This window comes from Peromyscus eremicus, chromosome 11 (genome assembly GCF_949786415.1).
Source record: "Peromyscus eremicus chromosome 11, PerEre_H2_v1, whole genome shotgun sequence".
Taxonomy (NCBI): domain Eukaryota; kingdom Metazoa; phylum Chordata; class Mammalia; order Rodentia; family Cricetidae; genus Peromyscus; species Peromyscus eremicus.
In genome coordinates this window covers 55915353-55942919 of record NC_081427.1, presented here as the reverse complement: position 1 = coordinate 55942919, position 27567 = coordinate 55915353, and the positions used below count along the sequence as shown (strand labels likewise).

Below are 27567 nucleotides of genomic sequence, written 5' to 3'. Positions count from 1 at the left end.
TTCCCTGTGCCAGCACACAAGCCTGTGCTGATTGGCATGGACTTACTTCCTTCTGCTGCTGCCAATCAGCATTCTCACCGAGAAGAAAGTTGACAAGGGATGTGTGGCCATTCGGGGTGGCTGTCTGCAAAGCACTGACACTGAGCTTCAAGGAACAGATGGGGAGGGCAAGGGGGAACCCCATTACTATCCACATGCAGTCTGGTGCCCAGTACATGGTCATTAATTTACACAATGAAGTAGTACAGCTACTTAACAAAAGGAACTCCGATGTGTTCCTGATTATTTTAGAGTCTATCACTTTAAAGTGTCTCCTATTACCATATCATATAACTCCATGGCTGGGTCTCCAAAATTCATCATCCTAATGAGATGAGATATGGGAGAAGAGACATCAAAAAGTGGTAATGTTGTGGGAGTGGAGCCCTCATGATGGTGTCCCTGCTCTTGTAGGAAAGGTACTCTTTCAGCTGTGGAAGGACACAACAAATGGAGGCCAATGAAGCCCGAAGAACATCTTCACCAGAACCCATCCCTGTTAGTGCCCAGGTTCGGGTTTCCAATCTCCAACTATGAGAAATAATTGCTTGCTGCTTAAGGCACCCAGCTTTGTTATTACTACTAATTTTTTAAATTTCTTAATTTTTATTTTTAGCAGCCTAACCTAAGACCCTGAGACACTATGACTCAGGCACACGTGAGTTAAATCCCTGTTTCCAGAATCAAGCTTACCACTGTGGTCCCAGCAAATCCTTCCCTTGAGTTAAAATAGGTGACTGGCACTGGCCTCAAAAAACCACCTCAGTGATTTCTGGCTTCCTGACTCTGTTTATTCCCAGCTCCCCTCTTTGCCAGGAATGGCTTCAAAGCTTAGCAAGCTTTCCACCTATGTGAAGTGTCGCTTCTTGGTCCTTTTACCCATTTCCTTTCACAGCTCTCATTCACTCACTTCTACAGCCTCATGCCACTCTCCAGTGCCTAAGTATCTTTACTCAGTGCCTGAGCTGAACAGTACTCAACTCAAAATCGTGGTCTACTCTTGGTTAACCTTCAGTCAACCTCCAAACAGCCTAGCGTGAGAACTGGCAACAAGGCAAGCCAATGAATTAGTTATGGTTGATTATCAGATTGCCATAAAATACATTTGGGTCCTCCATATAAGAACATTGGAGAGAACCGGTTCCCCAAAGCGGCTGTGTTGATATCCCCTGACCTACTTGCGGCTTCTCTGTCAACAGCTAGGATTCATTTCTTTAATCCCTTGAATCTAGGTGGACCTGTAACTTCTTTAACCAATGGATAGAGCAGAAGTGATAGAAGAACCAGTTCCATGCAGGGTCCCTAACTAGCCTGGCAGCTTCCACCTCCTTCCTTTTGTACTGATGATTCTTGCAGCACTTCTTCTTGGGGCCAGCTGCCAAGCTAGCCAAGGGTAACCCCTACATAGAGGCCACTTGTTGGTCCTGCAGTTGACCTCCCAGCTGACAGCTGGCAACATCTCCCAGGTAAGTGAGTGAGCTGTCTTGGATATTTAGTCATGCATGACTAAAATCCCGGCCAACCTCTGACTATAATCGTGTAAACAGACTCAGAATAGGATTATCACAGATGGGTCCAGTCAACCCACTGTGAAAGTTTTCAGGATCAAAATACATTTCCTTCTATTCAGTCCAAATAAATGAATAAATAATACCAGGAGGTTATAAAAGAGGGATCTAGTATACATACACCTGCTGATAAGAGCAGTCCTGGTCACTTTTCTGTTCCTTTGACAAAATACTCTTACCAAGGTAACTCATAAAAGAAAGTGTTTGTTGGCTTCTAGTTTAGAAGCTGAGTCTATGACCTTATCACGAGACATGACAGCAGGTAGGCAGGCGCAGCACTGAGGCAACTGCTGAGAGCTTGCATATTGAGTCAACAACCGTGAGGCAGTCAACAACCGTGAGGCAGAGAGGGAGAGCGAAACTTGGAATAGTATGGGCTTTTGAAACTTCAAAGACCCCTGGGAAGATCTGAGGCCATCTAAATCCGAAACTAGTGTCTGAAGAACTCAAAGCCAGCATCCTATGGAGACTTGTACACAACCCTATCGGCACAACATATGTGGCCCATGGGTTTTATAAGAAACAAAGGAGCATGTGCAACTTATTTTATTTCGTGCATATGGATGTTTTGTCTGCGTGTATGTCTGTACACTACGTGTATGCCTGGTCCCCATGGAGACCAGAACAGAGTATCAGATCCCCTGGAACTGGAGTTACAGACAGCTATGAGCCACCATGTGGGCACTGAGGATCGAACCCCAGTCCTCTGGAAGAACAGCCAGTGCTTTTAACCACTGAGCCATTTCTCCAGCCCCAGAAATATGTGAAACTTAAGAAAAAAATAATAATTATTGGTTCCAAGATACCAAAAGAAAGCCACAAAATTGAAGTGAATAAATATTTAATCGACACATTCCTACTTCATTGATTGTTAAATGTAATATCATAAAATATTCATTATATTTGTAAATGACTTACAGTTTTCATTTTTTTAACCTCCTGAAAATTTCCAAGTATATACGCAATATTCTAAGAAATCAATCACTTATAAATTAGATGAAGTTCACTGAAGCCAAATAATTAAGTAAAAATAAAAGATCTGTTTAAAGTAACAATGGTAATACATATTAGAAATGTAGGGATATTTAAATACATTTGATAAGATATGACGTAAGGCTTATGGCAGCTGATACAATGCTGAAGAGAGTCTAGTACCCAAACTGGGCAGTCTCTCCATCTAGCACAAATGGAGGAAGTCTGCTAACAACCAAATCCATGCTCCTACTCCAATTGCTTCCTCGGAAATGACTCGATTGTGTACTTTTTCTCATTAGTGACAGAGAGGGGCAAGAGAACACAAAAGCCATCTCCTAGAGGCCAAGCGCAGTTGGTATCAGCAAGGTGAAGCGTTCCCATGACTGAACACATCCCTGCAGATGTAAAAGCAAAATGAAGTCTGAAACAATGTAGTCATGTGTGCTACTGCGGCTGGCTTCTTACTCCACATTGCTTATTTCCTAGGAGTCTTCTCTAGGACAATTGGGAACAGTTCTGGACTACAGTAGGTGCTGGGATTATTTATCCAGGAACTATGCTAATGAACAAAGGCAAAAACCTCTAGAAATAGTAGAAAGTTTTCATTCCTATCACAAAGTACTTGAGGTAGGCTAATTTATAAGGAAGTGAGGTTTATTTTGCTCAGAAAGGAAGTCCAAATGTCCTGGAGTGGGCTCTGGAATGGGACTCTCTAGGTTGCATCGTATCACAGTGCTGTGGTGTGTATCTCCATCCACATGGTCTTTCTCCCTCTCCTTATAAACTTACCAGGATACATCCACCCTAACGAACTAATCACTTTTGAAAGGATGCACCTCTAAATACCATGGTTGGATTACATTTCTGCCTTTGCCATTGTGAGGCTTTGGAGATTAAACTCCTTGGTGATGGGGAGACACAAATCTATTCAAGCAATGACTCTGGTAAAGCTGGCGTGGACTTTTGGCAACTCCCATCAGCTGAGGCTATTGCTGAAAGAATGTGGATGATGGGAGTGTGCTGTCCTAGAAGGGAAGAATGTGAGCTTGTGCGTGTGAAAATCACAGTAAAGCCAAATCCTGATGAAAGCAGAATAGCAAATATAGAAGCTATGGGGTTCGGATGAGGGAGCGAGCCTCAGAGCCCTGCTAAGCAGGGAGGCCATCCCAAGGACTTGGAATAGATGCCTCTGGGGACAAGACAGATTTCCACATCCTGAACTCTTTTATTTATTTTTAAAGATTTATTTTTATTATTTTTAATTGGGTATAGGTGTGTGTGTCTGTCTGTCTGTCTGTCTGCATATGGGTATGTGCACTTGACTGTAGGTGCCCGTGGAAGCCAGAGATAGTATACCCCTAAAACTGGAGCTACAGATAATTGTAAATTGCCTGATGTGGGTCCTGGGAACTGAACCCAGGTCCTCTGGAAGAGCAACCAGGTGCTCTTAACTCCTGAGCCATCTCTGCAGCAGACATATTCTGAATTCTTAGTCTATGCTTGTTGTATCAATAACCTTGCAATATCACTGAGAAGAAACTCACTATTTTTGATTTATATTCTCTCTTAAGATACCTGTCAATGTCTGTGTAACTCTATTAACATTTGTTATATTACTTTTAATTAGTGTTCCGTAATAAACATTTTATATAATGTAATATTTATAGTATGTTCATTATAGTTTCTCAAGATTTGTTTTATGAGTGTTTTGCCTACATGAAGGTCCATGCATTGCGATTTTTTTTTACATTATGATTTTTAAAAGCAACATGTTTTTCCAGTTGATAAATTCACCACACTCTTATCTAGCTGTGTCTTGCTATTCATTACACTTACAGGTTGTATGACTTCTCTGGCCATTGATAGCAACTTCATCATCTATTTCAGGGAAAGGTCTAGATTTCCCCCCCCCTTTAAATTCTCTAATAACTTCCCATATGTCATGAAGTAACACATTGTTTTTTTCAGAAGGATCTACTCATGACAGCAGTTTACTAGGGTAGAAGACATTGTTTGAGGCATTGAACCTTTTGTAAAGGAATTGTTGGGGTTTTATTTATTTTTATTTTATGTGCATTGGTCTTTTGCCACAGGTGTCAAGTCCCTTGAAACTGTAATTACAGACAGTTATGAGCTGCCATGTGGGTGCTGGGAATTGAACCGGGGTCCTCTGGAAGAGCAGTCAGTGCTCTTAACCACTGAGCCATCTCTCCAGCCCCTGTAAAGGAACGGTTTACACATTGTGCTAATACAAAGATTAAAATATAAGCAACAGCAAGGTGCAGAGAAGCATAAATTACATATTATGCTACTGTACAGATGAATGTCCAGTCCAGTCACCCTTTCCTTGTGAATGCATGGACACTTCCTGGGAGACTAAGTAAACTTCAGAGACATGAGTTCTGAGGAGCAGAACTGAAATGTAGAGTTGGAGAAAGCCACTTTAAATTATATACTCTTTTAGATACCATTTGAATTTTCTGTCAGGAGTTATTTTCATTGTAATTTAATATTAATCAAAAAATCACAGTAACCCGTCTGAAGACACAGCCACCAGCATGAGTTTCAGTCTTTGCACTGCCATTGAGGTATGATCCTGGATTGGTTTCTTGCTCATTCTCAGTTATAGTTTTGTTTTGTTTTGTTTTGTTTTAATATAAAAAAACTGAAGCCAGTAACATAGTTGTGGTGGTTTGAATAAGAATGGCCCCACGGGCCCATATATTAGAATGTTTGGTTCCCAATTGATGAACTGTTTAGGAAGGATTAGTAGGGTGTGGCCTTACTGGAGTAAGTGTGTCCTTATTGGAAGAGATGTGTCACTGGGGGTGGGTTCTGAAGTTTCAAAAGTCATGTGAAGCCCATTCTTACTCTTTGCCTGCTGCCTGTAGATCAGGATATAAGCTCTTAGCTACTGCTCCAGCGCCATGCCTGCCTAAGGCCATGCTCTCCACCGTGAGGCTCATGGACTCACCCTCTGAAACTGTAAGCAAGCCCCCAATTAAATGCTTTCTTTTATAAGCTGCCTGGTTCATGGTGTCTCTTCACGGCAGTAGGACCGTAACTAAAACACTAGTCTTGAAAGTTTCAAAGTCTGTTAGCGTCATAACTCAATAAAGTATTTTATATTTACAGGCAGACAGCAACCCGCACTCTTTGGGCCCAGGATGACCCATGGAGCTCTCACACAGCAAACTTTTCTCTTCTTTAGTATCTGCTGTCGATGAAGTGGAGTCCAGTGTCTGTCATCTCCCTGTGACAGGTCTTTTCTCCTTTTGTCTCCTTTTCAGTCATTCTCCAAATGAACTGGAGGAATGACGTTGCTTTCGAAGAGACATCAATGGAGACTATCTGTGGTAACTCATTCGAGTTTGTTTTGTTTTTGTTTTTTGTTTGTTTGTTTTTTTTTAAGACAGGGTTTCTCTGTGTGGTTTTGGTGCCTGTCCTAGATCTCGCTCTGTAGACCAGGCTGGCCTCGAACTCACAGAGATCTGCCTGGCTCTGCCTCCCAAGTGCTGGGATTAAAGGCATGTGCCACCACCACCCTGCGGTAACTCATTCTTATGCAAAACAGAGCATACTAAAATTTTCATTCTATAAAAATCTAGTAAACCATCAACTAAGGACCAGAGTTCCAAAGCATATTCTAAGCTTTCCTCCCACTGTAGGCCTGATCACAGCACAGATTGCATACTCTGTTTGGAATGTCGACATCACTTCCTCCTGCCAGGAGTACTCGGCTGCATTCTTCATAACCTCCTTCAACAGCCAACATGGAGTTTCTCCATTCTGACAAAAAGAAAAAGAAGTTAAAAATTAATTTCCCCTTGGCATATAATAAAAATACTTTGAAAAACAGCATGCTTCCAATATCTTTTATGCATGATTCTTTTGTTGTTGTTAGCATTACTTAGCATTTATATGCCAACATACACTGCCAAGACCATACACTTTGGAACAATCAAATCATATGATAATCCAGAAGGATTCATTTTATCCCCATTTTATAGGCAAGAAAACCAAATAGCTGGTGATCAGAGCTTTCATCATCTACCTGTTTTAGCTACTCAGCCCAACTATTGTCAATTTCTGTCCTCCTGACCTAGTCAGTCCCAGGACACACCATGGCTTTTATGCACATTCACATACATACCCCAGGAAAATAAAAAGCAACAGCAAAAGCCAATTCTCTCTGCCAAAGTCCACTGGAATGGTGAAACAGAGATAAGATATTGCCACCTATGTGAAGGCTGTGGTTTCTGAAATAGATTCTCATGGCATATTGAGTATACAGCTATAACCATATTTTTCCCCATGTCTTTCTTGTCCTGTAAGACTCCAGGATAAATACACATTCCAAAAACAAATGATGACTTCTTCTTCTTCTTCTTCTTCTTCTTCTTCTTCTTCTTCTTCTTCTTCTTCTTCTTCTTCTCCTTCTCCTCCTCCTCCTTCTTCTTCTTCCTTCTTCTTCTTCTTTTTCTTCCTCCTCCTCCTCCTCCTTCTCTTCTTTTTATTGGAAAGATTTTTTTTGTTCGTGCAATATATTCTGATCACGGCTTCTCTTCCCTCAACTCCTTCCAGGTCCCCCCCACCTCCCCACTCACCCACCTCCATGCCTTTTCTTTCTCTCTTTCTCTTTAGAAAACAATCAGGCAAACAAACAGCAGGATTTAAAAACACACACAAACAAGAAACACACACACACAAACAAAACCCATAAAACCACAAAATCCAAAACCATAACATTCAAGCAAAAACCAGTCAGACAAACAAATATCCAAGTAATATGAGACGAAAAGTCTACAAAAACACTATTGAGTTCTTTGGTGTTGGCATCTACCGCTGGGCACAGAGCCTCCCTTGAGTGCAGTTTGTATACCCAGTGAGACTCCACTGGAGAAAACTAATTTTTTCTTTGCAAGCTGTTGTCAACTGGGGACAGCTGCTTAGAGCTGGAAGCTTGTGTCTACTTCCCCTTCCCAATGCTGAGATCCCATCGGGCTTGAACCTGTGCAGGCTCTGTGCCTACAGCCACAGTCTCGGTTGTGTCTGGAAGACGGTGTTTCTCTGGTGTCATCCCTCCTCGCCCACTCTTACAAACGGCTTTTGAGTGAATGAGCAAACTCCCTGGTGGAGGATACTTGAAGAAAACAGCCGGGCTCTGCATGCCCACATACCTCATTGGTCGCATTTACTTCTGGCCACTGAGTTAGTAGTGCCTGCACGGCTGGATTGTGGCCTTGCATAGCAACCCGGCGCAAGGCAGTGCTCCCTTCCTGAAATGGAAACACACTCCAGGTGAGACTGCCTATGCCAAGGAACACACCCTCCAACACCAGGCCACAGCGTGGCTTCTGGAAGCTTTTTCTTTGGTGAAAGCAGAATATAGACATTATCCAGTTTTAAGTAAAGCTTTAAATCAATTTTTAAGTTTTAAATGAAAAGCCTTGGCTTTTTGAACCAGTAGGAAGAAAAAAAAAAGTCATTCTTGTTTGAATTTTTTAGAAAAAAAAAAAAGAGCAACAAAAATAACTGGACCTAGCCTGTGTTAGGGTACCCGGATAAAGGCAACCTGAGCAGTAATCCTAATGACACATATCAAAAGATAATACGGTGCAAAACTCGTAGACTTATAATTCCACATCTGGAAATTTACCCTAAGAAAGTCATCAAAGATGTCCATACGGATGGCTACCTTGTGAGTTTTCCCTTCACAGTTAATGTGGGACCAAGTCCAAAGCAGTCCTCAAGGAAGGATGGGAGAGGGTTGGGCCTTCCTAGAAGTGTGTCCTCTGTTTAGGAAACAACACATCACAGGCAGCTTTGAGGCCAAGTTCGTCAAGGTTCTGATTTAGAAGAGTCAAACCCAACACGAAGTAGAAAAATCCATGAAGTAAACTAATTTCAAAACATTTATGGCTGAGAAGCAGCAGCACACACCTTTAATTCCAGCACTTGGGAAGCAGAGGCAGGTGGATCTCTGTGAGTTCAAAGCCAGCCTGGTCTACAGAGTGAGTTCCAGGACAGCCAGGACTACATAGAGAAATTCTGTCTTGAAAAGATTTTTTTTTTTATTATTATGAAGCAAAAACTAGCAATCATAGCCAGGCCTGGTGGTGGACACTTTTAATCTCAGCACTCAGGAAGCAGAAGCCGGTGGATCTCTGTAAATTTCAGGCCATCCTGGTCTATATATCAAGCTCCAGGACAGCCAGGATTACATAGAGACCTTGTCTCAAAAGAACAAAACAAAACAAAAACAAAAAACTACCTACCAATCATGACAACCTACAGCAAAAATTGAAGGATTTTACCTGCACAGTCCATGCTCTGTAACAATTTAAGAACTCTACTGTGGACCAGAAAAAAAAAAAAAAAAAAAAAAAACCTGTCATGCAATCTGCATACTGATTGTTAATCCCTACACCAACTGTTTCTCCTCATTGTTCTCAGGGAAAAAAAAAAAAAAAAAAAAAAAAAAAAAACCTAATCCCAACTCACCTCATCCTTTTCTGAAGTATGCAGATTAAGGAAGATAAGTTTTTCAATCATTTCAACATGGCCCCTCTCAGCTGCCAAAAGAAATGGTTTTCTTCCTCTCTGAAATCAATCACAAACTCTCTGTTCATTTCACACTCAGCAAACAATCGGGATAACTGACAAGGAGTGGGTAGCCTTTTAAAGGGAATGAGGCAGCTAAGATGGTCCTTCTGGTCCTATCAACTCCAGCCCCCTTCTCATGGGAAGGGGATGATAATGTCTTTGAACCTAAGCTGATCCAGTTCTGGGTTGCCATCAGAACTGTGGGGAACCCCATGCCAACAGTGAATCAGTTTCATGGTGACAAGTGTTCAGAAGAGTTCCTCTGAAGCATCAAAGAAGCACTATATATATATATATATATATATATATATATATATATATATATATATATATATATATATATATATATATCACCGTCTAATGATCAGCTGCCGTTTCAAATGCAGCAAGAATTCCTGAATGGATCAAGACATCAGCTAGTGCCAGATCCTGTTTGAAGCGCCCGAGCGTCACCCTGAGTCTTACTGACAAAAACACACGAGACAGAAATTCTTTAGTGTTTAACCCACGTGAAGCTCATTCAGGTACAACACTGATCAACTGAATTTTACTTTATTCTTTTTTTTTTTTAGATTTATTTATTATGTATACAGTGTTCTGTTTGCATGTATCCCTGCAGGTCAGAAGAGGGCGCCAGATCTCATTACAGATGGTTGTGAGCCACCATGTGAGTGCTGGGAATTGAACTCAGGACCTCTGGAAGAACAGCCAGTGTTCTTAACCTCTGAGCCATCTCTCCAGCCCTGAATTTTACTTTATTCTTAAAGATGTATTTATTTTTATTTAATGTGTGTATGTAAACCTTGAGTGCATGTATGTGTATCATATGCATGCAAGGTACCCTCAGAGGCCAGAAGAGAACATTGGATCTGCAAAGGAGGACCACCCCCCCCCCCCCATCGAGTTGGTATAGGATACACCTAGATACCAAATTCTCAACACAAAGGAGATTTTTACTCAGGAGGGGTTGGGGAGAGGGTGGGTGGGTGGGGGCGGGGAAGCTGCAAAGACAGACGACAAGCAGTTGCAACAATAAGCAAGCAACAAGCAAGTGTTGTTTTATTTTTGTTTGTTTTGTTTTTTGTTTTTTTGTTTGTTTGTTTGTTTTTGCAGGAGTGGGCTTTTAAGGGGAAAGGGGGAGTCTATGCTAGGGTGAGTTGATAAATCCTGATTGGCCATGTTAGCCAAATAATGAATGTTGATTGTTGGACCTTGGTGTTTTTCTCAGGAATGAGTCAGTGGTCAAATAAGGGAATGGACCTTGGGGGATAGTTTTAGGAAATTAATCTAATGTGTTTTTTGTTTTGTTTTTTGTTTTGTTTTGTTTTGTTTTTCGAGACAGGGTTTCTCTATGTAGCTTTGCACCTTTCCTGGAACTCACTCTGTAGCCCAGGCTGGCCTCGAATTCACAGAGATCCTCCTGCCTCTGACTCCCCAGTGCTGGGATTAAAAGTGTGTGCCACCACTGCCCGGCCCAATCTAATGATTTTTAACAAGGGGAGAAGGGGAAAAGGCAATTCTTGTCGGTACCATATTTGCCATGGGCAGGCAGGCATGTGTTTGCCATGCTCGGGCTTGCTAGAGCCCTTCTGGATCACCTAGAACTAGGGTTGAAAACAATTGTGAGCCTCCATGTTGGGGCTAAGAACTGAACCCAGGTCCTCTGCAAGAGCAGCAAGTGCTCTTAACCACTGAGCCAGCTCTCCAGAATTCCTATAATCAAATTTGAGGTCATATTTGTGGGGTCCCTAAAACAGGTTGACCACACAGCTGCCATGACAGGCTTAGGGGCCCAGACACAGATGCCATGACAGGCTTACGGGTAGGTACCACCTGGTCCCCAGAAAAAGCCATAAGTTAATCCCACCCAGGGAGGGCCAGCATCTAAGGGGAAATACCCAATATGCCAAACATTCCCAGCACACACTTAGACCCCTAGACAAATGTCAGCCAATCAGGGTCCTGAACCCTGGAAATCCCCTCACCCCAACCTCTGCTATGATAAAAACCCTACCCAGCCCAGGCTCTGGGCTCTCTGCTCTCACCAATGTGTCGATGTGTTAATGCATCGGACAGACAGAGAGAGAGAGAGAGAGACCAAGCTCCAAGTTTGAAATAAAGGCTCTTTGCTTTTACATATGGGATTCGGTCTCTGTGGTGGTCTTTTGGAAGTCCCTGTGATTTGGGCATAACAGTATTCACTGGTTATATTTCTAAGAATCAACCAGAAAACTCTTGAGGGTGGGTGAAAGGATGATAAATGGCACCGGTTACCGTGTGGAAAGGTCACAGTCACGACAGAACCCAGTGTTATTTTTCAGAGCTTTATTAGGAGGGAAAGGGTGGGAGGGGAAAGAGGAGATCCAGGCCTGGAGAGAGAGAAAGATGGTGGGGCAGAAGGAAGGAGCAGAACAGAGAGAGAACAGAGAGCAGAGAGAGAGAGGGTGGGGTCTGCGTCCGGCTTTTAAGGCGAATACGTAGTCACCAATAAACACTGATGATGTGAGACGCAAGACCCCAAACTGCACATGTGCAGTCATGTAGTGGTGCATCTGGCGTGGCGCAGAATCCTAACAGTGGGTCTATTTGAAATGGAAAGGAAGAATGGAGCAGAGACATGCAGAAACTTCAGTGAAGAAAGGTGTGTTTATATATGGTTCTTCAAATATAGAATTTTTGAACAATGTTAATTTCTCCAAGTTTTCCTGTTGGTATTGGAGACTGCATTTTCAACAGCCAAAATGTCATCAGGAAAAGCAAAAGATGCACAGAAAACTTAATTTTTCAACTTCAGCTATTTTTAAAAAAGAAAAAGGAAACTGGATGAATTTTCTTCAGCTAAAAAGAAGGAAACTCAGCTTGGCTTAATGTGTTAACTGAGAGTTTACCAAGATGCCTTTAATGTAAAGAGGGTACAAGATTCTATAAATGGCGTTCTCAATCTGTCAGCTAATCGCTTGCTAATGATGTTTAACAAAAAGATCATGATCACTCTTTGCTTATAAGGGAGGGAAAAAGGCAGAGAAAGAGGCTAAAATAGTCCAGTGCCTACTGGACAAAATGAAAAACATCTGCTGAGATCAGCCCTATGGAGATCTCTGTCCATGAATGGGCAGAAGCCAGAGAAACGAACCAGCACCAAAAAGTTTGGGTAATCCATTGTTCTTAGACTACATACATTATCAATAAGACCTACATCTCCTGGTCTTCAAAGCTAGAAGGGTTCGCTGTCTTTATTATTCTCAGGAAATCACCACAGGGTCATGGGAAGGAACAGTTAGGGTGGAGCCACAGTTTCCCGCCTGCAAGTTGGGCTATGACTGAAGGACAAAACATAATGCATTTGAAAATGACAGGCTGATAGTTACTGTATGTGACTTACCACAAATATCCACAAATGGCAACAGCAGATGGAGTCATATAAAAAACCTTGGTGAGCAATCTTATTCATCAACTTGACCGGATTATGAGACGGCCAGGACATTAATAAAGCACACCTCTAGGAGTGTCTGTGAGGGCGTCTCCACGAAGGGTTTGAAGTTGCGGGCTTTGACCTAATGAATGGTTTAATCCACTGATGGATTTGAGTTTTGAATAGATTATTGGTGGTGACAGAAGGGTGGGAGATGGGCCTGGCTGGAGGATGCTGGTCACTGAGTACCTGTCCGTGGGGCCTGTCCTGTGCTGGCTCTGTCCTACTGTGCTCAGCTCTGCTTCCTGGCCACCATGGTAAAAGCTGCTGTGCTCTGCCACACACTTCCTGACATGATAAATAAAACCTCTGCAGTCATGAGCTACGATAAATCTTTCCTTGTTTTAAACTGTTCTCTTGGGTGTGTATGTGTGTCCTAGTGAGAACAAACCTAAGTAACACATAAATCATGAAAAGGGGAACAAGAGGCACTGATCATATAGTAGATGAAAATAATGTCGTCTTCGTCAGTGTTCTGTTGCTGCGGAGAGACAACATGACCTCGGCGACTCTTATAAAAGAAAGCATTTGATCAGGGCTTACATACAGCTTCAGAGGTTTTGTCATCATGGCGGGACAAAGGCAGACATGGTGCTGGGGAGGAGCTGAGAGTTCTACATCTGGATCTGGCTTGAGTATTTGAAACCCCAAATCCCACTGCCGATGGCCACGTCAAAGAAGCAGCAGGTGGCAATTGACTTCAGGGATCAACCCACCAGCATCCAAGGCACTGATGGCTGAATGTCAGATAGGCAAGGCCTGGAGAGCCTCGACCCCAGAATGTCTCTTGCTACTGCTGTGTCTTTATATGTTTGCTCCGGCCGCCATTTTTCTCTGATATCCGGCATGGTGTGAATGGGTGTGGGAAGAGCCCCACTGCCTCTAATGGAAACATCCCATTCTACTGGGCATTTTAACCTGTGGATTATTATAAAGATCAATTCCTCTTAAGCTGTACTGTTTAACTGAAGCAATGATTTTATACAATGATAGTGTTAGTTTAAATAGGGTTTTGATGATTGAGGGTCTTTAATAAACATAGTGAGAAATTGTGGTAGAGGTTAGCTTAGTGGAAAAACTAATATAGGCAAGACATGGTGTTGCCCCCACCCGCTGATAAATCAGGGGCTACAAAGGATAGAAAATAAGAACAAGGAAATGTCACACAGCTAGTTTCTCTTGAGAGGCCATAGAGACTGTGGCTTAGGGTAATGATTAAGAAAAACAGTTGTGTCCCAGAAACCTAGCTAGCTTTAATTCTTTTAATGTTGAGAGATGTCTTCACAGGTTTCAGTGTGCATCATAGCTAGAACAAAGCTTTACATATGACTTAAGGTTAGATTAAGATGTTCCTATTAATGGCTTTGAGGTAAAAAAACCTTGAGAAACAATCTAAAGTTTAGAAAGGCACATAGCTGAGTGAGGGACTCATTACGGTCAGGGAACAAGAACAAAGCAGCCCAATTATTATTAGCTGACATCAGCCTTTCTTGCTAGGATTGGTTGGTGATCAAAGATGATGTTTAATTCCTTGTACCTATTTCTGCCCTCGGCTTCCTGATATAAAAAACTGTTGATGGATGGGTACACACCCTGAGGATTTAAAGTCAAGATGACTGTTTTTCATGTATAGAAGTTTAGGTCTGTGATTCTTTTAAGATTCTTTATAAGATTACCTTTTGAGGGCTGGTGGTTGGTGGTGGTGTATGCCTTTAATCCCAGTACTTGGGAGGCAGAGGCAGGTGGATCTCTGTGAGTTCAAAGCCAGCCTGGTCTACAAAGCGAGTTCCAGGACAGCTTAGAACTGTTACACAGAGAAACCCTGTCTCAAGAAAATAAAAATTAATTAATTAATTAAAAAAGAAAGAAAGAAGAAAGAAAAAGAGAAAAAAGATTACCCTATAAGATAGGTAATAAAGTGATTGATCCTTTTATTGTAACCACAAAATGCAGCCTGACAGCAAAGAACCAGCTAAGAAAACACCTTGCTTGCTTATACTCTATTCATCTATAACAAGTTGCTTGGGTATGAACGTATGTGGGTTCTTGGGATAATTTGTTTTTCATCTAAAATACATAGGCTATTTAATCATGTAAGGGAAATGAAGAACATGTTTGTTTGTTTTTTTAACCTGTATTAATTGTAATCATTCACTTGAAAATAGAATGCAACCACATTATAATTTTTAACTGCTTGAAAGAGGTTGCTGGGATATGTAAGCTATAATGGAAAAAGTGAAGTTAGAAGAAAGACATCAGGAGAGATAGAAGGGATACATCTGGAGGTAAGAAAAGAAATAACAAGCGAGAAGGAGAGAGAACAGAGAAAGACCCTGAGAGAGGGAGAGAGGGAGAGAGAGAGAGAGAGAGAGAGAGAGAGAGAGAGAGAGAGAGAGAGAGAGGGAGGGAGGGAGGGAGGGAGGGGGAGAGAGAGAGAGAGAGAGAGAGAGAGAGAGAGAGAGAGAGAGAGAGAGAGAGAGAGAGAGTTTACCTTCTCATCAGCCCCAGAGAGTTAAGTTTAGCCCCCCTCGCTGGCCCAGAGAATTGTTTTACTCTCTCGGACAGAAAAGTCAAGTTGAGTAACAGTCGGCCGACTCCGCTGGGCCCCCTTGAACTCTGAGCTGCTGGAGGATGGTCCTCATGGCAGCAGTAGCCCACCCCCAGTGACATGCTTCCTCCAACAAGGCCGGACCTACTCCAACAAGGCAGCACCTCCTAATGGCCACTCCCTGATGACGAAGCGTTCCAATCCATGAGCCTACGCGGCCATTCTTACCCAAACCGCCACGATTCTACATCATTCGTGTGGTCCACAGTCCTCCTGAGTATGTATGTATGCAGGGGTCCTCCAGAGAAGAGAGGCACATACGCACATGATCATACAGTACTTTAGTAATTGAGTGCTGGTAACAGGGTGAGAGTACTAGTTAGTGTGACGGTGTGTGGACAGGGAAAAAAACAACAAGAGGAGACAGAAAGCTGCCTGTTAAGGCGGCTTATGTACTGTATCAGGAGATTAAAAACACCTACTACCCAATCTCTGCCCATAATCTTTTCCTCTGGAACACTGCCCTTAGCCCATTTTGATGCAACTCTTAACTCTGAGACTCCCACTACTTCCAAGGATTACTTGACTGAGTTGGCCACACATCACACCAGGCCAGTCGGAGACAGCCATGGATTTTTTTTTCTTCCTGACACATTCTATATTTATTCTAGAGTCATCAGCTAAGATGTCGTTAGCCCTCCTTGCCACTTGATAAGTAGACTGTGACTACGAGTGAGGCTCCAACAGTGAAAAGTGAAAAGAGATAAAGAGTGCTGAGGGCAGTACATGAACTCCTGGATTCAGACATAACTGAAGCCACTTGTACCTGCATGAGATAAGTAAAGCCCTCTCTTCAAAAAATATGGTGATAAATATTTGACAGAAATTTTGTTTTGTTTTGTTTTGTTTGTTTGTTTGTTTGTTTTGTTTTTCGAGACAGGGTTTCTCTGTGTAGCTTTGGCTCCTTTCCTGGAACTCACTCTGTAGCCCAGGCTGGCCTCGAACTCACAGAAATCTGCCTGCCTCTGCTGCCTGGCTTTGACAGAAGTGTTTAACAAGGAAGGGTTTGTTTTGGCCCATGGGTACACAAGTTTCTGTCCACTATTGGCTAGCTCTGTGGCCTCTGGGCTGTAACAAGATAGACACATCATAGACAAAGGGTATGAGACCGGCAAGACACGTACAGCAGTCAGGAAGCAAAGACCAAGAAGGAGCCAGGGCCAAGACACCCTTCAAAGGAACGTCCCAACTGACCTACTTCCCCTAACTGGTCTCCACTTCCCACAGTTCCACCATCTCCCAATGGTCTATTCAAATTCTGATCCATAATCAACAGATTAAACCACTGAACAAAGCCAGAGTCTTCACGGTCTAATCATCCGTAGACAAGCCGTCTCAGACTAGATGTGCATCTATCTGCCTGGCTGCCTAGGCATCTATCAGTCTAATCAGGTTGACAAGAAGACCACAACTTCCAGCGACTTTGGTTAGTGGCCTTTATTTGTCCAGTGCTGGAGACTGAACTGAGGGTCTTGTGCATGTTAGAAAAGTCTCTACCAAAAAAAAAAAACTTTATCCCCAGGCCCAGGGACTTCTTTGAAGCAACTGGCTATGTCACAGAATTATGCAATTGGCTTCAATGTCCATTAGGGGATCTTCTTAGGTTCCTGGCCTATAACATTATCATAGGTCACATTTGGCCCCAGTCAGCTTAGATGTGGGAACCACAGCTTGCTGATGGTCATGCCTTTTCATATGATGCCATTGACTGCATTCAGCACTGCTAGACTTTACCTGACTTCCTCCTGCCATGGGAAGTGATGGTATAACTCATGTTGGTCATGGTGATTGGTTCAGAATTGAGCACGTGATTCAAACCGGACCAAACAGAATTGCTTGTGACACTTATATATGAACTTTGATAGGAAAGTCTTTTGTCTTTGAGTCAAGATCCATAAGGCTGTAAACTAGAAGCTGTGCACAGGCACCCTCCCACCACACCAAGAGCACAGGGAGGACCAGAGGCAGCGAAGTGACAGCCAATGAAGGAAAAAACGCTGGACCCGCCATGTCTGAAATCAGCAAGACACTCCCTCAAAGACCTCATTTATAATAATTAATAGCAGATTATCTTTATTTCTCAGCACAGATTAAGATGAGTTTTGTTACTTAGAAAGAATTCTAATATATATTTATCAGTTTGGGGACTATAATTCTAATATATACATATATGTATATACTATATGAAATATACATATCAATCTGTGTTCTTTTTTCATTACTATGATACCAAAGGCAGGCTACTTTATAAAGTTAAAGAAGTTTATTTGGTTCATGGTTCTAAAAGGGGGGAGGTCTAGGCCCATATCTGGGAAAGGCCTTCTTGCTGGCTGACTCCTGAAACATCCGCAAGAGTTACAACGAAGCAAGAGACAGAAGGAGTGTGTCTCTCCCTCTCATTACAAAGCCATCAGGTTTCAATCACAGAGTTTCCATGCTGGTGATCTCATCTAATCCTGATCCTTTCCCAGAGGCCCCACCTCCTAACTCCAGAGTTGGCTTAGTATCATTAACATATGACTCTGGGGATTAAACTCCTTGTATGAGTTTGAAGCAGCTAATCACCTGTAAAGCACAGCTAGGACAAACATTTCTCTAGAAGGATTAGAGGTCTGTTCAATTTTAAAATAGGCTGTCTTTTTTTTTTTTTTTTTTTGCTCTGGGTTGCAGCAAAGCTTTACGTTTTTATATAGCTACACAAAGTGAGGATCCACACCCATAGAAAGCTTAAGAAAGACTGAGTTATCCTAGACAAAGCATCTTGCTTTCCAACAGAAGAGCTAAGTCTTCGAACTTTGGATGCCCTTTATAGATGTTACCAAGAAAAAAAAATGTAAAGGCCAAGTTACACAGAATAGCATGTTTAACATGATGTTTTAAATACTTCAAAAGTACCTTAAAGAAAGATGAAGCAATAATAAGATGTAAATAATAAGATATAGATCTTTTTTCTTGTCTAGGATCTGTATCATTGGGCAAAAATATCAATAGAAATTTCCAAGCCATATGCGTTTTTGAAAATAAAGTTTCTTATCGTGTCATTTCTTTTTTTTAGAAACAACACAACCCATCTGAATTATGTTCTAGTGGGCTTCTTTCCAGTGCAGTCTCAAGGAATTCCCTATATTTGGAAGGCAGGAAAACTTCCCAGCCAAGTCCAAGAAGAGTGTCTGAGCCTCAGGCTTCATGCCTGGAGCAGATCACCATGCCTCCTGGCCCAGGATCCTGTGCTTTTCTTTAACTAGAATAAACAGTGTCCAGGGTTCTTGTCTCTTTTTGTTTGTCCTTTGTTCGTTCATATTTCTTATGCATCTATGTTTTAATTTGATGCATTTAATTTTTTTACTTGTAAACAAGTCTGAGGAGTTGAAATGATCGATTATAAATTATTTTACATTTCAAGTTTAGTACGTCACCAAATGCAACAAAAAGATCAAGACCAGCCATTAAACATTAAACCCAAAGTCCCACCTGACCCATTCTTCATCACAGGGATCTTTGGGACACAGCTCCAGGGTCTTTTTGTGTGCCTCCACACCTCACAGCATTTCCCTTTATGGGAAGCAGAACCCAGCATAAGGAGAAAACCCAGAGTAACTAAAGCAGGACAGGAAGGTGTGCTGGAAGGTCAGGAGTGTTCAGAGCTGGAGATGCGGCCCAGGGGCAGGGAGGTGGGGCACAGACACCCAGGGAGTTCTCCTTTCACAGTGCGGTTGATAGCTCTGGCTAAATGCCACCTCAGCACATTTGGCCCATGCATCCATGGGTAAATAAAACTACTCAAAATACAAAATATTCAGGGCGGGGGGAACCCTGCATCTACTGACCATGTAGACATTTTCTTTGTCATTTACCCCACCGCATGCTTTAATAAACTACACAGCATTATCGCTGAAGCAGCTATTAACAGCAATCCAGGGATGTTTCAGAAAGCTCAGAGGGCTGTGTGTAGGTTATATAAAGTATTACACCATTTTACATAAGGTCTTGAACTTCTGCCCATTTTAGCATCCAAGAGGAGTCCTGGAACCAATCCCCTATGGATACTGAGGGATGCCTGAGTGAGAAAACAGATGTCTTCTCAATTCCCCTTACACTCTTTACTACCACCCCTCCCTGTCAAAGAAGCTGCATCTGACTTACAAGGACTTCCAGCTCAGATTCTGTTAGACCAGTAGATGTTCCCAACACACACGGCTGACAGAGGCATCACCAACCATGTGTACATTTTCAGCCATTACCCGAAAGGCCTTTGCAGCTTCCTTTCTACTGAGCCCTCTCCCAACATGGTTGTTTCTTTAGTTGTGATCACAGATGGAGGTTGACATACAGATTCCAAACATTCAGACTACTTAGCCTCAAACTCCTGGCTCTGATGTCTCTCCTCTGGTAATAACACAGGGAAGTGTAGGACTGCCCGGATTTCCCAGGGTCCGATGTGCTCTGAGCTCCGTCCAAATTCTCATAGGCTTAGTTAAATTCATGTTGTCTTAAAGGTCCCCTCCTAGTAAAAGCTTCTCTTGCCAGAGTCTAGAATTCTCTTCAAGCCACAGAAAAGGATTTTGCTAACCCTGGTAGATGAACAGCTCTTTCTGATGAGAAGGGTCTGGGCAGGAGGGTAAACCCAGAGTAATCCTTCTTGCACAATGTGAAATCCACGATACCTGTATACAGATGATACGTCAACAGTCATCACTTCCTGTCCTAGCTCCAAATAGGCTTCTTTCTCCACTTTTTAAAAGTCATGGTAAAATAGTCATAAAATTTACCCCACTAATCATTATTAAATGCATAGTTCAGTGGCATTAGGTTTGGTTGTTCATTATTTTGTGTGTGGGCGGATGCATGCCACCGAGTGTGCGTGGAGGTCAGAGGACTTGTGGGAGTTGGTCCTCTACTTTCATCATGTAGGTTCCAAGGATAAAATTCAAGCTATGAGGCTTGGCGGCAAGCGCCTCTTTACCCACAGCATCACCTCCAGCCCTGGACTAGATACATTCATATCGTTATGTAAGCATCACCACCATGCATCTCCATAGCCCTCGTCATCTTTCAAAACTGAAATTCTTTACCCAGTGAACAACAACTACCTGTCCCATCCCACCCCCACCCCAGCCCTTAGTAAGTTCTATTTCTACTGGATTTCTAAGACATTTCTTTCAAATATCTTAGAAAAACAGTATATTTTATTTGTCTGGTCCATCAATCCAGGTTTATTGTAGAAATAAAAATCAGCTTTGAGAGGCTTCCCCTACCACCCCAGTGAACGCCCTGGCTCATTCTCTTGTAGTCTCTGAACCTGCATTAACCTAAGGTCTCTCGGTGGATGTGTAGCTCTACATACCACTGAGCTCTTCAGCCTTTTCCTCAGCAGATTGCCAGAGGAGGAGGAACGAGTATACCACAGGTTGACGGACATGAAAAACAGGAACCTCAGGAAGTAGGGAAAGCTGGGTATGGTGATGCATGTCTCATCCCAGCACTCTGGAGGCTGAGGCAGGAGGATCACAGGCTCAGGGGCAGTCTGGGCTGTAGAGCAAGCTCCTATCTCAAAAAAAATGGGGGAAGGGAGGAGGTGGTTCTCATGAAACCTGCTTCTGTCCCTGAACCCATCAGCCTGCCTGCTCCTTCCTACACACCACTGTCTCCACAAAATGAGTCAAGAGTCCACTGTGGTGATGTATGTTCTAGGCCCTAGGCCTGTCCCTAAAAGAATGCACATAAGTTGCCTTCCTTCTGTGTCTTAATCAATCTCTTACTTTGGGTCAAATACCCTCTAAAAGGGTCAGGCACCGTACAATAAAGCTTGAGTGCACATTGTGAATACTAATGGAGGTGGATAGTGTCCGAACCAGGCCAGGATGAGGGAATGCAAAGGGAAGGTGGAGCCTGGCTTTCTCTATGCTTCCTGCTCTCCCCACATGCAGAAGCCTGGGCCACTGCCACCAGCAACACTTCCCTCCTGCTCTGCGGTCTACCAGAGAGGTGAGGAGCTGGCTACAGGGCCAAGCCTCCTTGTGCTTGCTGTTCTAGCAGTCCCGCCCAAGCAGGAAGAAGCAGAACTAAGAGAGAATGTACAGGCACACCTCGTTGGGCTGGTTCAGGTCCTGCAGGTGCAAGTCTTGAATGAGGTAATCCACAATGTGCAGATTATTGTTCTGAGCTGCGAAGTGGAGAGCATTCATTCCTTCCTGAAGAGAGGTGAAGTCAGGATGAAGGCGTAAGTGTTTACCGCAGAACCCCGGAATTCCCATCCCAGCACCAGTGACCTGACCACCAGTGGGATCCCAGAACTCCCACCCCGGCACTGGTGAGGTGAGAGCTCATGTCCCCATGAGACCTGCATACCTACCTGGCTCTTGGCTCTCTGGTCTGCTCCAGCTTTAACTAGCATGAGCATGATCTCGAAGTTTCCAAACCAGGCTGACAGATGAATTACTGTCAGACTGTGTTTCCCCAAAAAGAGAGAAGAGAAGGACTCATTACACAAATGAACTGCCTCAGCTAACAAAAGCCTAGGCAATACTACATTATTGGAAAAATAAGAAGTAAGTAATTTAATATGTAACAAAAGTGATATTGTAATTCTATAGAGGACGTATAAGTAATACAGGTACAAGTGGGTCTCCATCTGAAGGAAATAAAATGAAATGCACTACAGTATACTAAGAAATTTTAAATACATACAACAGCACAAGCACACAAACAATAACTATTTTTGAACTAGATGATAATGTGCACTTTCTTGATTTAGAGTTGTAAAAGGAAAAATGGAACATAAACCTTAGACAAATGACACTTTCAAAACTCTATCGTTAGTAAAGATAGATGGATCTCTAATACATGGAATGTTTTTTACAAAGCATCGCCAACAACAAAAGACAAACCGTAGAAAAGCATGCAGAAGAGCTCGGTCTCCTGGGATACTAGAAAAAAAGCAAAATGTTGCTGTCTAACAGGCAGTTCAATAAAAATCAAAATACGCACCAGGTGACGGTGGTACACCTGTGCCTTTAACCCCAGCACTCAGGAAGCAGAGACAGGCGGATCTCTGTGAGTTTGAGGCCAGCTTGGTTTACAGGGTGGTTACACTGAGAAACACTGTCTCCAAAAAACAAACAAACAAAACACAAGGAATGGGGCTCAAGACAGGTGAAAAGATGGTACAAGTTGTGCCTATCTGTGCATGAATAAAGTTGTCAGATTGAGAGATTCATTTCGGAACTTCCTGACCTGTGGGAAGCTGTATGCTGAGTTGTTAAATCATACACTGAACTAGCCAAGATGTTAACACTGGCTGTCGCAAGAAGGTGGCGTCAGGGGGAGGGGAACAGACCTAGGCACGCAGCCCTTGCTGTAAAAGTAGGGGAGAGCCGGTGCTCTGGGTGTGGTCTTTCGGGGCAGTCAAAGCCAACTCAGACTCTGTTCAGTCCACCGCTGCCAGGTCCTGTCATGCTGCTCAGCTTAGTTATGCTCAGCTGCAGCTTCACATTCCAGGCCATTTTGGTTTTGTTTTCTTTTGTTTCTGAGATAGAGTCTCACTATGAAGAGCAGGCTGGCTTCAAAGTTGGCCACACTCCTGCCTCAGCCTCCCAAATCCTAGGATTACAGATATCCTCCAACCATGCCCAGCTGTCTTTTTCCTTATTGTTAAGGTCACCTGTATTCTTTTCTGTTTCCTTTATCCTTGTCAAAAAGTAACCCATGTCTTTTGTGCATCATCTATGCCTCAAATAACGAAGGTTTTGATCCAGTACACAGGCTTGTACATGTGCATATCTGAGTAAATAACAAATACAGGTCTGTAGACTTCTCCTGTTTGTGACATGGATAAGCCCCTTGGTATTTCTTTGGCTGCTCCAGACGCTGTATTCAGGTGTTCTCTTATTCTGAAGAGAGTTTGGTTTGGGAGTGAACTAGCAAGTCCCAGTTTATTACTATGTAATTCTTAACCAGTGCCTCCTGACTAGGGGCAATTCATTTCCAGGGGACACCTAGAAACGTCTTGGGATATTTTTGACAGTCATGACTGTGGGAGGCCAATTTTTAAAGGTTCCTATGAGGAGAAAGGGATAAGAAACTTTTAGATAGAAAGATAGTGGAGAGGAGAAAGAAAGAAACACAGGATAGCCTTGGGAGGACCTGGATCAAAATCCACTGGCCCCTTCTGTCTCTTCAAAGGGGCTTTTTATAACAATGTCAAGGGGCGGGGCAAAAGACCTCCCTCTTGCTGGATCAAAGCATACAGCCAAGTGTAGACCCTTCCAAACACATGTAACTATGCCCGTGGCCAAATCATCCCCTTATGCCGTGCTGCTGGGTAAAGCAGTGCAGATTCTCAGACGCTGAGTAAGTTTTCACTAGGAAACCTCTGTGAGTCTCTACACATGACTCAGGGTGATATTGGTATTTAAAGGGCAGAGGGCAGGCATGTTGTTGAACGCACCACAACACACAAGGCTGCCCCACAGCAAGGAACTACACGGTCCCGAGTGTCACTGCGTCAACAAACATTTCTTTCTGCTGAGAAACCCTGCTGTAAATGTTCATGCTCCATCAGACTTGTAGCTCAGCTCTCACTCTGCATAGAGACTTGGTGCACTCCATAGTTAAAACATCGATAAACAGAAAGCTTAGCGGTTTCTGTACTCTTCCTTTTACAGGGAATACTGTGACCTACCATGTTGGTTGAGGTTCTCTTAGGTGCACTAACCATGATTCTCCCCTGTCATTTAAGCTCCCATCTATCACTGTTCCATAGTCAGTGGTCTTCTAAATCTGGCTTCACATATGGTCCTGTTTGGGACAGGTGATAAATCACGTAGTGATATGCCTTCTCTTTCCCCTAAGAGATCATTCCTAATTTTGAAGTGAACAGGCTTTAAAAATCCCTAGCACTGGTTGTAAAATCTAAACTCTGGGAATCCAAGCAACAAACAGCTTGAGTCTCTGAAACCACAAATTCCTACTGGAGGCAATGAATCACCATGTACAGGGTACAGACATACATTTCCCCAGAGCACCCTCCATGCCACAAAGTCTTGTCCTGGAGTGTAGGCAAGCTTGAGCCCATGACATGGGTGGCACTCGGCTCACATGCTCTTCAAAGTACAAAATGCTGGAAAGTCACTGATGAGCTCTCCCCATAACCAGCCTAGTCCTAGGTGAGGAGCAGTGCACCCAAGGACTTTCAGGAAAGCAGACGTTCACCCTGGATTAAGAACCTCCTTTTATTTAGCTTATCTTAAAGCTCATGGATGCCACCCACTTTAGTCCTTAGTGGCTGAGACATGCATCTGACCCTGAGCCTCAGTGCCTTGAATGGTACTAGTGTATTACAGGATTTATATTGCTCCTCAGTTTGACAGTGGGGTCCTTAAGACCAGGATTGTCTCATGTCATTATACCCATATCAAATATAATCATCTGAGGATTTTTTTTTGGGTTTTTTTTTTTTTTTTGGTTTTTCAAAACAGGGTTTCTCTGTGTAGCTTTGGAGCCTGTCCTGGAACTCACTCTGTAGCCCAGGATGGCCTCGAACTCACAGAGAGCCACCTGGCTCTGCCTCCCGAGTGCTGGGATTAAAGGTGTGCGCCACCACCACCCGGCATCTGAGATGTTTTTACATCATGGATTTTGTTTGTTTGTTTGTTTGTTTGGGGTGAGTGTGTGTGTGTGTGTGTGTGTGTGTGTGTGTGTGTATGTGTCTTACATGTAGAGACCAGAAGTCAATGCCAGATATCTTCCTCGGTTGCTCTTCACCTTGGTTTTGCTATTTATTTATTTATAGATAAGAGTCTCACCATGTAGTTCTGTTATGTAGAGTACGGCTCCAGCTAAGGTGGAGTAAGTATCCTCCCCTCTGTTCTTCCCACCAAAAGCAGCTAAACTCTCTGGATAAAACCCAGCTATCCGAGGACTCTGGAAAACTAATGGAAATAGGCAGATGGGGAAAGTAATTCAAACTCATGAATACTGACAATCCTGAGGAAGCTTCCTATTGTTTCCATTGTTTTCCTAGAGACTCAAGGTGGTTCCGACTCTGGAACTGGACATGGACAAAAGGGGACAGAAGGAAGCCCCTGAGGAATGGAAGGTGACAGAATTCATGGCTCATTGCTCTCTTCTGTCCCTGACAGCTTAGGGGACCTGGAACATGGTGTGTGTGCAGGAGGGGTTAATTGTGGACAAGAAGGAGCTTGTGTGTACACTCCTGGACTGCGCCCTGAGCTGCACCTGGACAGACTCTTAACCCTGTGACAAACAGTTTGGAGAACTGAACTGTGGTGAAGACTATTGTCCAGGATCAGAGTGGCTCTGGGGACAGATCTGAACCGCATTACAAAACTTCTGGAAACTGGAGTGACATTATAAAAAACTTGGTCATCACAACCCGTGTCTGCTCTGGACTAAAATCAACTCGATGGACCGCTGCCCTAATCTGTTTTAAGCTGCTGTAATGAGCTGTATAATAATAGCAGCCTGGTAATTAACAAGGAGAGGAAATAGGTTTGACTCATGGCTCTGGAGGATTAGCAGTTCAAGCTCAAGAGGCTTCCTTGGTGAGCTACATCATACCATGGGGTGGGGGCTCACCCGATCAGGAACCCTCCCCTGAGAAAACAGCATTGATCTATTTGTGAGGGCACAGTGCTATGAGCTAGTCATCTCTTAAAGGTCATTATTTCTGCCACATGAATTACGGGGGACATGCTGAAACCATAGAAACACCAGAACTAAAGGAAACATATGACCATAAAATGTTTAGAAGAAAAATATGAGAAATTTGCCATGGTTAGGAAAATTGTCCCTACATATATGCATATCAGTCTCAGGACTTATTTCTAAAAAGAGGAACATTAAGCCAGGCACAATGGCACATGCCTTTAATACCAGCCCTCAGGAAGCAGGGGTAGGAGGATCTCTGGGTTAAGGCTAGCCTGGTCTACATACTGAGTTCTAGTTCAGCCAGTGTCATATGATGAGACTGAGATCCTGTCTCAAAACAAAAGGAACATCAAATTTTCATTTCATTAAAATTAAAAACCTCTGCTCTGTGAACACTAAGAAGGCAGTCTGCAGATATGAGAAAATAATACAAAATACACACCTAAGGTTTGATCTGTTCTCAGGGCCTGTAATGAACTCCCAAAACTTTACAATTAAAGGCTAATTTAAAAGAAAGTAAAAGGATAATCAAACCCAGTTTTTAGAAACATTCAAAAGATCTGGGTGGGGATGCAGCTTGTGGTAGAAGGCTCAGTTGATATGTGGAAAGCCCCGATTCCCACCCCCAGTACACACAAAAAATCTGAGCAGATGTCACTAAGGATGACACATACATGGTAAGTAAGAGGTAAAAAGATACTTAACGTCATCCCCTAGTGGAGAAGCACAAATCAAACCACAGTGAGATGCCTTCATTCTGAACAGAATGGCTAGAACCGAATGAGAAACACCCATCAACACCAGGCGGCCACGTGGGTGCAAAGCAAAACTGGCCTCTTGCATTGTTGGTGAGGGTGAAAACAGCCTAGTCTCCTGGCAGGTCTGCAATTCATGTCCAGTTATACACACACACACACACACACACACACACACACACACACACACGCCCTATGGGCCCAGCAGTCTCATATACCAAAGAGAGGGAAATTTGTGCCTGAAAAAACATACAAGAATGTCTACAGTGCCTTTACTTTGTGTGTGTGCACAAACACATATATGTGGAGGTCCAGGGGGATTGCTGATATTTTCCTTTATTGATCTCTACATTATTTTTTTTAAACAGGGTCTCTCAGGCACCTGGAGCTCACCATTTTGACTATGTTGGAGGAGAGGGAGGCACCAGGATGTACCCATCTTTGTGACTCCTGTGCCCGGCACTGCTGTTATAGGTGTGTGCAGCCATGCCTGGCTTCTTGCGTGGGTGCTAGGCATTAAAATTCAGGTTCCCATGATTGTGCAGCAGATATCTGACCCACTAGGCCGTCTCTCCAGCATCAGTAACTTTACTTATAATAATCAACCAGAAGCCATCCTCACGTCCTTCAAGTGGTAAACAGATAAACTAGGCTACATCCATAAACAAAAATACTGTCCAGTTAAAAAGGGGAAGGGGGGCATTTAGAAAAGATGTGGGTGAACATCAGCAGTGTTCTGCTGAGTTGAAGAAATCAGCCTCAAAGATTATATGACAGGTGTTATCACATAGGTGATAGTCTCAAGAAGGTAAAGCCACAGAGATCAGTGGCTGCTGTGGGGAGACAGCTTAGAATGCACTGACAACATGACAGAAA

At 43.1% G+C, this 27567-nt stretch overlaps 1 protein-coding gene and 1 long non-coding RNA gene across 2 annotated transcripts in view; one reads left to right on the top strand and one right to left on the bottom strand.

Annotated features, from left to right (window-relative positions):
• Ankdd1b (ankyrin repeat and death domain containing 1B) overlaps nucleotides 1-27567 on the bottom strand; it is a 59492-nt gene that overhangs the window by 18926 nt on the left and 12999 nt on the right. The window contains 8 exon segments of the mRNA XM_059276297.1: nucleotides 47-145; nucleotides 6277-6356; nucleotides 6359-6371; nucleotides 7763-7861; nucleotides 9087-9185; nucleotides 21355-21459; nucleotides 21621-21714; nucleotides 26379-26437. Coding sequence (XP_059132280.1) covers nucleotides 47-145; nucleotides 6277-6356; nucleotides 6359-6371; nucleotides 7763-7861; nucleotides 9087-9185; nucleotides 21355-21459; nucleotides 21621-21714; nucleotides 26379-26437 — 648 coding nt within the window.
• LOC131921902 (uncharacterized) lies at nucleotides 15162-18533 on the top strand. The gene is made up of 3 exons (XR_009382140.1): nucleotides 15162-15485; nucleotides 15880-16047; nucleotides 18324-18533. It is a non-coding gene; the product is annotated as an uncharacterized LOC131921902 (long non-coding RNA).